The 15,540-nt window shown below is 41.8% G+C and overlaps 1 protein-coding gene across 1 annotated transcript; it reads left to right on the forward strand.

Annotated features, from left to right (window-relative positions):
• Positions 1-14,178: 14,178 nt before the first annotated feature.
• Positions 14,179-14,711, forward strand: LOC147365564 (histone H2B type 1-L-like). Its single transcript, XM_086316750.1, has one exon. It carries the CDS (start codon positions 14,299-14,301, stop codon positions 14,677-14,679), a length of 381 nt encoding a protein of 126 aa, XP_086172876.1. The 5' UTR covers positions 14,179-14,298; the 3' UTR covers positions 14,680-14,711.
• Positions 14,712-15,540: the final 829 nt, after the last annotated feature.

Here is a 15,540-nt window from a genome sequence, read left to right on the forward strand (position 1 = left end):
AAAGGCTTTGGCATAGTCAATAAAGCAGAAACAGATGTTTTTCTGGAACTCTCTTGCTTTTTCGATGATCCAGCGGATGTTGGCAATTTGATCTCTGATTCCTCTTCCTTTCTAAAACCAGCTTGAGCTTCTGGAAGTTCACGGTTCACATATTGCTAAAGCCTGGCTTGGAGAATTTTGAGCATTACTTTACTAGCGTGTGAGATGAGTGCAATTTTGAGCATTCTTTGGCATTGCCTTTCTTTGGGATTGGAATGAAAACTGACCTTTTCCAGTTCTGTGACCACTGCTGAGTTTTCCAAATTTGCTGGCATATTGAGTGCAGCACTTTCACATATTAACAATTTATTAACATAGTACTTCATGGAGAAGGCAATGGCATCCCACTCCAGTACTCTTGCCTGGAAAATCCTATGGGCAGAGGAGCCTGGTAGGCTGCAGTCCATGGAGTTGCTAAGAGTCAGACATGACTGAACGACTTCACTTTCACTTTTCACTTTCATGCATTGGAGAAGGAAATGGCAACCCACTCCTGTGTTCTTACCTGGAGAATCCCAGGGACGGGGGAGCCTGGTGGGCTGCTGTCTATGGGGTCGCACAGAGTCAGACACGACTGAAGCGACTTAGCAGCAGCAGCAACATAGTACTTCAAAATTAATCATTTGCATTTACTTTAATGAAGTGTATCATTATGAACAAGAGAGCACAATTTATATGTGCACTTTAAAAACTAATAACAAAACACACACCCATGTACCTACCACCCAATTTAAGAAATAGATCAAAATCTCTGTTCCTTTTCTCCTCCATAAGAGGCAAACACTATTTTAAATGTCCTGACTATCACTCCATGCTTTTCTCTGCAATTTTACCAGGTGTGTGTGGTACATATAATTACACATATTGCTTAGCTTGACATGTTTCAAGCATTGTGTGTGTTAGTCACTCAGTCGTGTCTGACTCTTTGCGACCCCATGGACTATAGCTTGCCAGGCTCCTCTGTCCATGAAATTCTCCAGGCAAGAATACTGGAGTGGGTTGCCAGTTCCTGCTCCAGAGGTTTTAAGCATTAAATAAATGAAATCATGTAGCAGCATGTTCAATAAATTTTATTTATTCAGCATTCCTTTTTTTAAATATATTTACCATGTCAACAAGTGCATCTGTACTTCATTCATTTTCAGTGTTCTATATTCAATTTTCTGAATTTTTATCATAAAGCACTGATTCTTACTTTCATGTAAAAGGTATTTGGGTTGTTTCCAGTTTGAGGATTTATTATGTTATCAGAAATGATGCTATTAACATTCTTAGACATGCCTTATGCCCATGTGCAAGTTTCTCATGATCGAATCTTTAGCAGTGGAATTCCTAGATCATTGGCACACATATCTTTGACTTGAGCAGATAATGTCAAATTGTTTTTCCCAAGTGGTTGTATACAGTTACGTTATTAAATGTCTAAATTTGCTTTTCACTCCCACTTACTCAATTATGAGTTACACAGCGGTAGTAAGTTTCCCTTGCAGATTCTCTTGCTTATAAGTATTAGAAGCAAACTCTGAAGTGACTTGTCAGGCTCACATAATCAAGTTACAGAAAGGCCAAAAGTTGGCTTTAGGTGTGACCAGAAGTGGGAATTTTAATTCCATCAAGATTGTCCCTCTCACTCTCATTTCTGCCTCCCAGTGATGCCTGCCTCATTCTCTCCAAGCAGCTTCTCCACCAAGGAAGGGACACCGTCGTCTGTAATTCCAGATTCACTTCCTTCCAACGTATCAGCTCCAGGTTGAACAATCCTAATGAGAGCTGGACTGGGCCAGCCTGGGGTCCAAGCTCATTCCTTAGATTGATAATCCCTGTGACCAGTGGGTGAGGCCCTCTGATGGGGTCACAGGATCACTTATGTGGTGGACAGTTAGGAGCTTGGTTATCAAGGAAGCGGGGTGACACGGTGAGCTGATGAGTAGCGTAAAATGTAAACAATGACTCTAAAACTGGGATAACGGCTAAGTAAAATAAACCTTAGCCAAACCTTACATGACGTGTGAAGTATGACGCAGAGGATGTCACACCTGAGGACACTCCTGTCACGCCCTGACTCCTCCACCACAAGAAGCCAAGGAAGGCCCACCCCTCTCTCCAGGTGCCTGGTGTCACTTGTGAAGGTGTCACAAGTGGCAGACATGGGAAGAGAAGGGACCTGGCAGCTTGAGCGTATCTCAATGGATTGAACTTCACCTGAACACACTGTTTAGCTTCTAGGGCCAGAGTAGGTTTTTTAATGTAATAGGCTTAACATGGGACTGTTTTTCCTACCAATCAGAACCTAGAGGCTTCAGATAAGACTTGTTACAGACAGAAATAAAGAGGCCACGTCTGTCTCCACATAACTGCACTGCAGTGTGAGCCCACACGGCCTTGAAGTTCCTGCCTCTGTTTTCTGGTTCAGGCGGCCTCCCTCTGGCCCTCCTGGCTGAGGGTCCCCCAGTCTCTGCCTGGACCCTGTCTGCCTCAGCCTAGGTGTCACAGAGCCTTACCATCGGGACGCCACATGGAGTCAGCATCCTTACATGTGGGAGTGAGAGACCAGTTGTATGAGATACAGTCAGTGTCCAGACAATGCTTGCCATTCCCATGGATGCCAGCCTGACTTCATTGGCCAACTTGGTTTTGGGGCTGAAGACTTTCTCTGGACACCAGTGGCTATTCACAGGCACACAACAGGCTGGAAACACCGGGCAATTAAGGTCCTTTGGGAGCAGCACCAATGACTGTCTGGGAGATAAAGACCCCAGCCCCTTTGCCGAGGTGTGGGTCATCTGAGATACGTGTTCTAATGTACTCCCCCACCTCCCCAGCAAGGTTAGATGCCAGTTGCCCACGTGGTCACTTGTTTGACAGCACATCTGTGAGATAATAGAAAATCTGTATATTGGTCTCTGCCTCTGGTTCCTGGCACAGAGATCCTGAGAACCTTGTAATTTCCTAAAAGTGATAAGAGCACAGGGAACATCCCTTGCTCGAATATTTGGTCCTTGACTCTGGTTCCTGATGTAGGGCTCCTGAGAACCCTTGTAATTTCTTGGTGATGGGAGGGTCTTTTGTTCCAATGAGGCAAATCTGAGTGAGCCCCTAGGTGGTTTGTGGGTGGAGCTCGTCCCAAGAAAGCTAGGAATTAGAAAGTTAGAAGCTTGGAATTTTAGCTCTACCCCCACATTATCTTGAGAAGGGAGAAGGACTGAAAATGGAGTTAATGATGGGGCAGGCCTACATGATGAAGCCTCCATAAAAATCCCAATATTGGTGGGTTTAGAGGCTTGCAGGTTGGTGAACTCATCCACCCTGGGTGGGGGGGGGGGTGGTCAGTGTAAGGCAGCCCACCTCCACCAGAACAGGAGCTTCTGTGCTCAGGACCCTCCCAGGTATCTCTTCATTTGGCTGCTCACCTGTATCCTTTAAAACATCCTTCAAATTGGTAAATGTACGTGGTTCCCTCCACTCAGTGAGCTGCTCTAGAAATAATGGAATCTGAGGAGGGCATCATGGGAACCCTGATCGGCGGCCAAGTTAGACAGAAGTGCTGGGTGCCCTGAAGATCCGCTCTTTGTAGTTGGCACTTGAACAGGGCTGGGGCAGTCTTGGGGACCGAGACCTTAACCTAGGGGATCTGACACCACCTCCAGTAGACGGGGTCAGAGTTCAGTTAAATTGTGAGACACTCAACTGGTGTCATGGAGAATTGTTTGGCACACGGAAAGGACCCCACACATGTGGTGATCAGAAGTGTCACAGTGAAGTGTTCAGTGTGCTAAGTGAAGGAGACACACAGGAGAAGGACCACGGAGTATTCCAGCACTGCACCCTTATTGGCTTTCTTCTATTAAACTTAACTTCTCCACTAACCTATTGGTGTTTCCTGGGACCATGCCCCAAGTAAATCCTCCTGTATCTAAATCCTTTCCTTGGGTTTGCCTCTGAAGGGGCACATAAGACAACAGGGAAACAAAACATAAGAGCCTCCAAAAACGTGACTGTGAAGTAGCCAGATTTCCACAGGAGAGTCTGAGGTAAGCTCCTCTCAGAATCCTGAGCAGGAAACTGAGGTGAAAGCCCTTCACCCTTTCATGTAGATGCTTCCAGAATCTCTTCCCTCCTTCACTTATCTCTCCTCCTTTCTATGCTGGAACACAAGCAACCTTTTGTTGAATGTTTCCTATATCATATCTTCCTTCTATTGTTGGAAAGCAGGCCTCTACTTATCTGATATAAAGGTATTCATCATCATTGGCTGAAGGTGTATCTTTTTTAAACTCCATGAGAAATCTATGTGCTGGGTCATCCAGATTCAGCCCTTGGTCGATGTGGGTAAAGAGGAGAGTGACAAAGCCAGCTTGAAACTCAATAATCAAAAAACTAAGATTGTGGCATCTGGTCCCATCATTTCATGGCAAATAGAAGGGGAAAAAGTAGAAATAGTGACAGATTTTATTTTCTTGGGCTCCAATATCACTGCAGATGATGACTGAGGCCATGAAATTAAAAGACATTTGTTCCTTGGAGAGAAAGCTATGACAAACCTAGACAGCATGTTAAAAAGCTGAGACATCACTTTGCCAATAGTGATCCATATAGTCAAAACCATGGTCTTTCCAGTGGTCATGTATAGATGTGAGAGTTAGATCATAAAGAAGGCTGAGTGACAAAGAATTGATGCTTTTGAACTGTGGTGTTGGGGAAGACTCTTTAGAGTCCCTTGGACAGCAAGGAGATCAAAACAGCCAATCCTAAAGGAGATCAACCCTGAATATTCATTGGAAAGACTGATGCTGAAGCTGAAGCTCTAATACTCTAGCCACCTGATGTGAAGAGCTGACTCACTGGAAAAGACCCTGATGCTAAGAAAGATTGAAGATAAAAGGAAAAGGGGGCAGAAGAGGATGAGATAATTAGATAGCGTCATGGACTCAATGGACATGAATTTGAGCCAACTCTGGAAGAGAGAACAAAGCAGCCTGGTGTGCTGCAGTCCATGAGGTCATAGACTTGGACACAACTGAGTGACTGAGCACACAAAATTCTCTCTCAAAACTTACTGAACAACTTTCACTATTTTTTTTTTTATTTCAGAAGCTATCGCCTGTTTTTATTCTTCATTCTTTCTGAAATATCCATCTCCCTGATGGAAGCAGAGATACTGAAGAAAAAGAGAGGAAAGAAACAAACAAAAGTGAAATGAAGAACACAGAATTTCAGGGCCTTTCCTACAAAATAGGTCAATTTCAAACAAATAGTGCACCTAATAGTCAAAGAAATTTAAACCAAGTTGCCCTTCCTGACAAAATAAGCCTGAAAAACAGGTGATCAAGCAAGAGATAAAGAGAGAACAGGAGATGAAAAGTGAGCTTATGGGTCTCAGGAATGAACTCTTCTGAATATGAAATTATTCAGGGTGGGAAGGGTGAGCCCAATTTTCTCCACTCCTGCCCCCACTCTAGCAATTTTCTTTACCCCTTCAGATTCTTCTGATTAAACAAAGACTCCACCTTCCCAGAGGGACAATCCAAAAACTTTACCAGCCCATCTGCCCCTGTTACCACAGTCAATTTGAGCACTATTTGGTCTATATTTTAGCTGTAAAATATAGTTAAAATATATTGGGGCATCCCTGGTGGTTCAGATGGTAAGGAATGTGCTTGCAATGCAGGAGAACTGGGTTCAATCCCTAGGTTGGAAAGATTCCTTGGAGAAGGAAATGGCTACCCACTCCATTATTCTTGCCTGGAGAATTCCAAGGACAGAGGAGCCTGGCAGGCTACAGTCCATGGGGTCACAAAGTCAGACACGACTAAGTGACTAACACTCTTTACAGAAATGAATTTCTCTTTAGACCCCCAAAAAGGAAAACAGACATGGATAAAAGCATATCCAGAAACAAAGACAGTAGGCTTGAGGAAATAACAAAATGAAATGAAAAAGAACAAACAGATAAAATAAGGAAGAATATGGCAAATAGGGATGGGACACATAAACATTATCACTATTCTCAAAAGAGCTCACAAAATAGGGGGAGAATCAAGTGTATATTTGAATAAATGTTCCTGAAATAAAGATTCAAATCCATAAATTACAAAGACATAGCTAAGCTAACATTTCAGAAAATTTGACTAGGACTACTTAATCAGACATATCCCATAAAGTGGATTTGGGGAGGGAAGTTATAGTAAGTTACACAGGCAAGAAATAAGGAAGCACATGAAAATCAGCTGAAATAAGAAAGAACAGGAGAGTGTGGGAGAACGAGATGATGGAGGAGTAGGTAGATGTGGAGAACATCTCTCTCCATGGATGCATCAGGAATATACCTTCAGACACAGAAGTGCATGCAGAACACCAGCTGAGAGTGGACAGGAGTATCTGACCAGTGGGAAAGAATATATAGGACCACGCAAAACTCTGTAGGATGAAGGAACTAGGGGGAAAAACAGGTGTGCTAGCAGGGCTGGACCTGTCCTCAGCCGGTGGGGGAACTGAAGCAGCGGTCCTATGTGCACAGCGGGGCAATTGTCTGAGTCAGAGCAGAAACATTTAAGGCTGAGAGTGAAACAGCTGATCAGTGGCATCCTAAATGAAACGAGAATCAGACAGTCCTTGCCGCAGCCATACATACCCTGGACAGGGACACTGGTCCCCTGGAAGGTGAAGTGGCTGGGAGCTGGGGTTTAGGGATTGTGGAGCAATCCCAGGGAGAGGGCTGCTGTGGACTGCAGAGAGACAGATTGAGGGGTTGTGAGGCAGAAGATCATGGTGGGAAATGCCTGTGGAGGAAAGTCAGGCAGCCATGGAAGCAAGGAGATACTGCTGAGTCAGCGTAGTTGGTGAAGCCATCTCCATAGCCTCTCTCTCCCCACATGCCAGCAACGGCAGCCAAACAATAGAGAGGCTGGCCCATCAAGCACCTCACACACTGAACTACAGAGTAGGACTCCACCCAGGGTACTTCTATAAGTGACTGATGCACGGAACTACATGGTAGGACCCCACCCAGGGTGCCCCTTTAAGTGCCTGATGTGCCAATATACAGAGTTGGACCCCAGTCAGGGGACCCCTCTATGTGCCTGATGCACTGATATACAGAGAAGGACCCCAGCCAGGGGGGCCCTCTATGTGCCTGAACAGGCAGAGCTATGGAGAAAGACCAGCCAAAGAGGCCTTCTGATCAGCAACAAGAGGCTAAAAAAAAAAGACTCTGATTGGGCCATAACCCCTGCAGTGGAGGCAGTCCGTGTCCCTCTACAGTTGGTGCCACCAGGGTCCCCGAAATCCAAGCAGCTGCGCCACCATCACATTCAACTGTCACTGGGGCAGAGCTGACACAGGGGAAAAAAGTCTTGTATTTATGCATGCAGCATCGCTTTGGTCATGTTCAACTCTTTGCAACCCTGTGGACTGTGGCCTGCCAGGCTTCTCTGTCAGAGAGGGTTTCTCCAGCAAAGAATACAGGAGTGTACTGGCCAATACTGGTTGCCATGCCCTTCTAAAGCACTATATTTCCTGCTGCCCTAGCCACCAACCCCCCTGAGTATCTGGTGCTGCACCACCTCCACACCTGGGCCTCACTGGGGCAGACCCAAGTCCTCCAGGGCAGCCTCAGGAGCAAACCCCAGTGGATGACCCACATGCAGAGGTGGAAACAAAACCACATTTAAAACCCAGGGGCAGTGTGGCCAAGGAAGAAGACCCAAACCCTTCCCACCAGCTGTACAAGCTGCAGATTAAATCCATATGATCAACTAGGCAGACTCTGTGTCTATGGGATATATAAAAGGACATTGAGAGCTCCTACAAAAGAAAATGCACTAGTTCTGATAGCCATGGACAATGGAGGCAAGAACACACAGGAGTAGGAGCAGATTAGAATCTGAGCTGCCCCCTCAGCAGGTCCAGAGATCAGCACAGTGTTGGAGGGCATCCTAGGGAGATGAGGTGGATTGTGACTCCCAGTGAGGGAAAGGACTCTGACAGCAGTGACTCAAGAAAAACATTTATTATTCTTATTTTTTGTCTTGCTCTGTAAATTCTTTTGGATTTATTTTTCTTCTTTTTTTTTCCTTTTTTTCTTCCTCTACTGTAGTTGTCATTTTATTGGCACTAAGAAATCCAATTAAGCTTTTGAGCTATTTTTTTTCCTCAGTCACAATTTTTATTGTTGTCATAAACATCTGCCTCTATGTTGGGCTTTTGCAATTCTGTAGAGTTTTCCTTTTTTTTGCTTTTCTCTTTTCTTAATTTTAATTTTTAAACTTACTATTATTTTTTCTACATTTATTCCTTTGCTTGTTTTCCCTATTGTTCTTCTCCCCTTGCAGTTAAATTTTAATGTATATAAATATTCTTTATCTGCCTCTAACTTTGAATATCTATTCTTTCTTTCTTTCTTTTCTCTGCTTTCCTCTCAAAACATTTGTTAGTTTTATTTTCATTACTTTATTTCCCAATTAGCACCTTGCTTTAGTTTTGTTTTTCAGTTTGTGCTTTAATTAATTTTGTTCTGGTGAATATAATTTTTGGTTTCCTTTGTTCACTGGGTCAATCTATTTTACTTTATTTTTGTTGTACTGTTTTGATTTTGTTTATGGATGTATATGTATATGTGTATATTCAGTCACACTTTCTACTGTTATAAACCTCTGCCTCTACATTGGGCTTTTGCGTTCTGTGGAGTTTCTCTCTTTTTTTTTCTTTCTTCCTCCATTTTCTTCTTTTTTTACAGTTTTAATTTTTTTAACCTATTATATTTTTTCCTACATTTATTCCTTTCTTTGCCTTTCCTACTGTTCTTTTCCCCTTGCAGTTAACCTTTAATGTATATAAATCTTCTTTATCTACCTCTATCTAACTTTGCATATCTATTCTTTCTTTCCTTTCCTCTCAAGATATTTGTTCGTTTTGTTTTCATTGCTTTATTCCCCACTTGGCAACTTGCATTAGCTTTGTTTTCCAGTTAGTGCTTAAGTTAGTTTTGTTCTTAACTGGTAAATATAATTTTTGATTTCCTTTGTTTTCTGGGTCAATCTACTGTAGTTTATTTTTGCTGGACTATTTTCACTTTGCTCATGGGGGTATATGTGTATGTGTATATTCCATTATTTTAATTATTATTTGCCTGATTTTGTAACTGCCATTTGTCTGGGGATCATCTTTGGTTTCTCCTTTTTGGATATTTGTTTTAATCTCACTTAATGCCATAACAAACCACTTGTGGAATCTTCATTCCTGGCCAGAGATCAAGCCCTGAGCCTTTGGAGTGGGAGCACTGACTCCAACACCCTAGACTATCAGAGAACTAAACCGAGGGAATATCAAATAGTGAGAACTCACACAAAGGAAGCCACTTGAATATACGACCCAGCATCACCCAACCACCAAGAGCACCCTGTGCAGGATGCCTCATCTAAACAACAAAAATACAAACCCAATAATCAGCAGACAGGATTACCACCCCACTCAGCCTTGCCCATCAGAGGAAAAACAAACAAACAAAAACTCAGCACAAATCTCACCCTATAAGAAGATTACACAAACCACTGGACCAACTTTAAAGGACAGACCAAAAGGAAGAAAGAATTCAACGTTGAAGCCTGGGGAAAGGAAACCTCAAGCACAATAACTTAAAAAAATAATAATAATGAAAAGGCAGAGAAATACTGCACAAATGAAGGAACAAACTAGAAACACAGAAGTCCAAATAAATGAAGAGGAAATATGCAAACTACCTGAAAAAGAATTCAGAATAATGATAGTAAAGATGATCAGAAATCTTGAAAACAAAATGGAGAAAATGCAAGAATCAATTAACAAAAACATAGAAGAATTAAAGAATAAACATACAGAAACAACACAATTACTGAAATTAAAAATATTCTAGAAGGAATCAATATCAGAATATCTGAAGCATAAGAACGAATCAGTGAGCTGGAAGATAAAATGGTGGAAATAACTTCTGAAGAGCAGAATAAAGCAAATAGAATGAAAAGAACTGAGGACAGTCTCAGAGACCTCTGGGACGATATCAAATGCACAAACATTTGCATTATAGGGGGTCCCAGAAGAAGAAGACAAAAAGAAAGTGTATGAGAATTCTTGAAGAGATTATAGATGAAAATTTCCCTAACATGGAAAAGGAAATAGTCAATCAAGTCCAAGAGGCACAAAGAGTCCCATACAGGATAAACCCAAGGAGAAACTTCCAAAACACATACTAATCAAAGGAACAAAGGCTAAACACAAAGGGTATTAAAAGCAGCAAGGGAAAAGCAACAAATAACATACAAGGAAAACCCCATACATTTAAAAGCTGATCTTTCAGCTGAAACTCTGAAGGCCACAAGGGAATGGCAGGATATATTTAAAGTATTGAAAGGGGAAAATCTACAAACAAGATTACTGTACCCGGTAAGGATCTCACTCAGAATTGATGGAGAAATAAAAAGCTTTTCAGACAAGCAAAAGTTAAGGGAATTCAGCACCACCAAACCAGCTTTACAACAAATGTTAAAGGGACTTAGATAGTCAAGAAATAAATGGGAAAAAAAAGATCTACAAAATTGACCCCAAAGAATTAAGAAAATGGCAATAGGAACATATATATCAATAATTACTTTAAATGTAAATGGATTAAATGCTCCAACAAAAGACACAGACTGGCTGAATGTATACAAAAACAAGATCCAAATATATGCTGTCTACAAGAAACCCAGTTCAGACCTCAAGATACATATAGACCAAAGTGAGAGGATGGAAAAATATATTCCACGCAAATGGGAAGCAAAACAAAGCTGGAGTAGCAATCTTCATATCAGACCTTAAAATAAAGAAGATTACCAGAGATAAGGAAGGACACTACATAATTATCAAGGAATCAATCCAAGAGGAAGACATAACAATTGTAAATATCTACAACAAAGGTCCATCTAGTCAAGGCTATGGTTTTTCCAATGGTCATGTATGAATGTGAGAGTTGGACTGTGAAGAAAGCTGAGCGCTGAAGAATTGATGCTTTTGAACTGTGGTGTTGGAGAAGACTCTTGAGAGTCCCTTGGACTGCAAGGAGATCCAACCAGTCCATTTTAAAGGAGATCAACCCTGGGATTTCTTTGGAAGGAATGATGCTAAAGCTGAAACTCCAGTACTTTGGCCACCTGATGCAAAGAGTTGACTCACTGGAAAAGACTCTGATGCTGGGAGGGATTGGGGGCAGGAGGAGAAGGGGACGACAGAAGAGATGGCTGGATGGCATACTGACTCAATGGATGTGAGTTTGAGTGAACTCCGGGAGTTGGTGATGGACAGGGAGGCCTGGCGTGCTGCAATTCATGGAGTCGCAAAGAGTCGGACACGACTGAGTGACTGAACTGAACTGAACTGAACTGATGACCCCAACATAGGAGCACCTCAATACATAAGACAAACATTAACAGATATAAAAGGAGAAATTGACAGTAACACAATAATAGTTGGAAATTTTAACACCACACACACACCAATGGACAGGTCATCAAAACAGAAAATTCATAAGGAAACATAAGTCTTAAATGATACATTAGATGAGATGGATCTCATAGATATCTTCAGGACATTCCATCCAAATGCAGAAGAATACACCTTCTTCTCAAATGGACACGGACCATTCTCCAGGAGAGACCACATCTTGGGTCATAAATCAAACCTCAGTAAATTTAAGAAAACTGAAATGGTATCAAGCATCTTCTTGGACCACAGTACCATGAGACTAGATATCAACTGCAAGAAAAAAAATGTAAGAAACACAGACACATGGAGACTAAACAACACATTTCTAAGTAACCAAAAGGTTACTGAAGAAATCAAAAGGGAAATCAAAAAATTTCTAGAAACAAATGACAATGAAAACATGACAACTCAAAACCTATGGGAGGCAGCAAAAGCAGTCCTAAGAGGGAAGTTTATAGCAATACAGTCCTACCTCAAGAAACAAGAAAAACATCAAATACACAACCTAACATTACACCTAAAACAACTGGGAAAATAAGAACAAAAAAATCCCCAAAATTGGTAGAAGGAAAGAAATCATAAAGATCTGAGCAGAAATAAATGAAAAATGAATGAAAGAAACAACAGTAAATGTTAATAAAACTAAAAGCTGGTTCTTGGAGAAGATGAACAAAATTGACAAACCGTTAGCCAGACTCATCAAGAAAAAAGAGAGAAGAATCAAATCAACAATATTAGAAATGAAAACGGAGAGGTTACAATAGACAATGCAGAAATGCAAAGGATTATATGAGAATATTATGAAAAATTAAATGGCAATAAAATAGATAACCTAGAAGAAATGGATTCTTTGATTCTTAGAAAAGTTCAGTCTTCCCAGACTGAGCCAGGAAGAAATAGAAATTATAAACAACCCAATTACAAGCACTGAAATTGAAGCTTTGATCAAAAATCTCCCAAAAAAACAAAAGCCCAGGACCAGATGGCTTCACAGGAGAATCCTACCAAACATCTAGAGAAGAGCTAACGACTATCCTTCTAAAACGCTTTCAAAAAATTGCAGAGGAAAGAACACTTTCAAATTCATTCTATGAGGCCACGATCACCCTGATACCAAAACCAGACAAAGACAACACAAAAAAAGAAAACTACAGGCCAATATCACTGATGAACATAGATGCAAAAATCCTCAGCAAAATTCTACCAAACAGAATTCAGCAACACATCAAAAAGCTCATATGCCATGATCAAGCTGGGTTTATTCCAGGAATGCAAGGATTCTTCAATATATGCAAATCAATCAACGTGGTACACCATATTAACAAACTGAAATATAAAAACCATATGATCATCTCAATAGATGCAGAAAAGGCTTTGACAAAATTCACCACCAATTTATGATTCAGTTCAGTTCAGTTCAGTTCAGTCGCTCAGTCGTGTCCAACGCTTTGTGACCCCATGAATCGCAGCACGCCCAGCCTCCCTGTACATCACCAACTCCCGGAGTTCACTCAGACTCACATCCATCGAGTCAGTGATGCCATTAAGCCATCTCATCCTCTGTTGTCCCCTTCTCCTCCTGCCCCCAATCCCTCCCAGCATCAGAGTCTTTTCCAATGAGTCAACTCTTCTAATGAGGTGGCCGAAGTATTGGAGTTTCAGCCTTAGCATCATTCTTTCCAAAGAACACCCAGGGTTGATCTCCTTCAGAATGGACTGGTTGGATGTCCTTGCAGTCCAAGGGACTCTCAAGAGTCTTCTCCAACACCACAGTTCAAAAGCATCAATTCTTTGGTGCTCAGCTTTCTTCACAGTCCAACTCTCACATCCATACATGACCACAGGAAAAACCATAGCCTTGACTAGACGGATCTTTGTTGGCAAAGTAATGTCTCTGCTTTTGAATATGCTATCTAGGTTGGTCATAACTTTCCTTCCAAGGAGTAAGCGTCTTTTAATTTCCTGGCTGCAGTCACCATCTGCAGTGATTTTGGAGCCCAAAAAAATAAAGTCTGACACTGTTTCCACTGTTTCCCCATCTATTTCCCATGAAGTGATGGGACCAGATGCCATAATCTTCATTTTCTGAATGTTGAGCTTTAAGCCAACTTTTTCACTCTCCACTTTCACTTTCATCAAGAGGCTTTTGAGTTCCTCTTCACTTTCTGCCATAAGGGTGGTGTCATCTGCATATCTGAGGTTATTGATATTTCTCCCGGCAATCTTGATTCCAGCTTGTGCTTCCTCCAGCCCAGCATTTCTCATGATGTCCTCTGCATATAAGTTAAATAAGCAGGGTGACAATATACAGCCTTAACGTACTTCTTTTCCTATTTGGAACCAGTCTGTTGTTCCATGTTCAGTTCTAACTGTTGCTTCCTGACCTGCATACAGATTTCTCAAGAGGCAGGTCAGGTGGTCTGGTATTCCCATCTCTTTCAGAATTTTCCACAGTTTATTGTGATCCACACAGTCAAAGGCCTTGGCATAGTCAATAAAGCAGAAATAGATGTTTTTCTGGAACTCTCTTGCTTTTTCCATGATCCAGCAGATGTTGGCAATGTGATCTCTGGTTCCTCTGCCTTTTCTAAAACCAGCTTGAACATCAGGAAGTTCACAGTTCACATATTGCTGAAGCCTGGCTTGGAGAATTTTGAGCATTACTTCACTAGCGTGTGAGATGAGTGCAATTGTGTGGTATTTTGAGCATTCTTTGGCATTGCCTTTCTTTGGGATTCTGTGTTGTTGGGTGTTGTCATTATAGACATGCCTGAACTGGCTAAGTCTGCTCCTGCCCCTAAAAAGGGCTCTAAAAAAGCTGTGACCAAGGCCCAAAAGAAGGACGGCAAGAAGCACAAGCGCAGCCGCAAGAAGAACCACTCCGTGTACGTGTACAAGGTGCTGAAGCAAGTCCATCCGGACACCGGCATCTCGTCCAAGGCCATGGGAATCATGAACTCCTTCGTCAACGACATTTTTGAGCCCATCGCTGGTGAGGCATCGCACCTGGTGCATTACTACAAGCGCTCAACTATCACATCCAGGGAGATCCAGACCGCCGTGCGCTTGCTGCTACCTGGGGAGCTGGGCAAGCATGCCATGTCTGAGGGCACTAAGGCTGTCACCAAGTATACCAGCTCCAAGTAAATATAATATGCCTAGCCGCTGTTAACAGAGAAGGCAATGGCACCCCACTCCAGTACTCTTGCCTGGATAATCCTATGTACAGAGGGCCTGGTGGGCTGTAGTCCATGGGGTCGCTAAGAGTCAGACACGACTGAGTGACTTCACTTTCACTTTCTTTGGGATTGGAATGAAAACTGACCTTTCCAGTCCTGTGGCCACTGCTGAGTTTTCCAAATTTGCTGGCATATTGAGTGCAGCACTTTCATGGCATCATCTTTCAGGATTTGAAATAGCTCAACTGGAATTCCATCACCTCCACTAGCTTTGTTTTTAAAACTCTTCAAAAAATGGGCATAGAAGGAACCTACCTCAACATAGTAAAGGCCATATATGATAAGCCTACAGCAAACATTATTCTCAATGGTGAAAAACTGAAAGCATTCCCCCAAAGATCAGGAACAAGACAAGGCTATCCTCTTTCCCCACTATTATTCAACATAGTTCTGGACATCCTAGCTACTGCAATCAAAGAAAAAGAAATAAAAGGAATCCAGATTGGAAAAGAAGAAGTAAAGCTTTCACTGTTTGCAGATGACACGATACTGTACATAGGAAACCCTAAAGATAGTATCAGAAAATTACTCAAGCTAATCAGTGAATTTAGCAAAGTTGCAGGATACAAAATCAATACACAAAAGTCACTTGCATTACTATATGCTAACAATGAAAAATCAGAAAGAGAAATTAAGGAATCAATCCCACTCACCATTACAACACAAAGAATTAAATATCTAGGAATAAACTTACATAAGGAGACAAAAGAATTGTACACAGAAAAGTATTAAGACACTGATGAAAGAAATCAAAGATGACATAAACGGA

The sequence above is a fragment of the Bos grunniens genome, chromosome 9 (genome assembly GCF_055505025.1).
Source record: "Bos grunniens cultivar Pamir isolate PY7600 chromosome 9, Bosgru_T2T1.0, whole genome shotgun sequence".
Classification (NCBI taxonomy): Eukaryota; Metazoa; Chordata; class Mammalia; order Artiodactyla; family Bovidae; genus Bos; species Bos grunniens.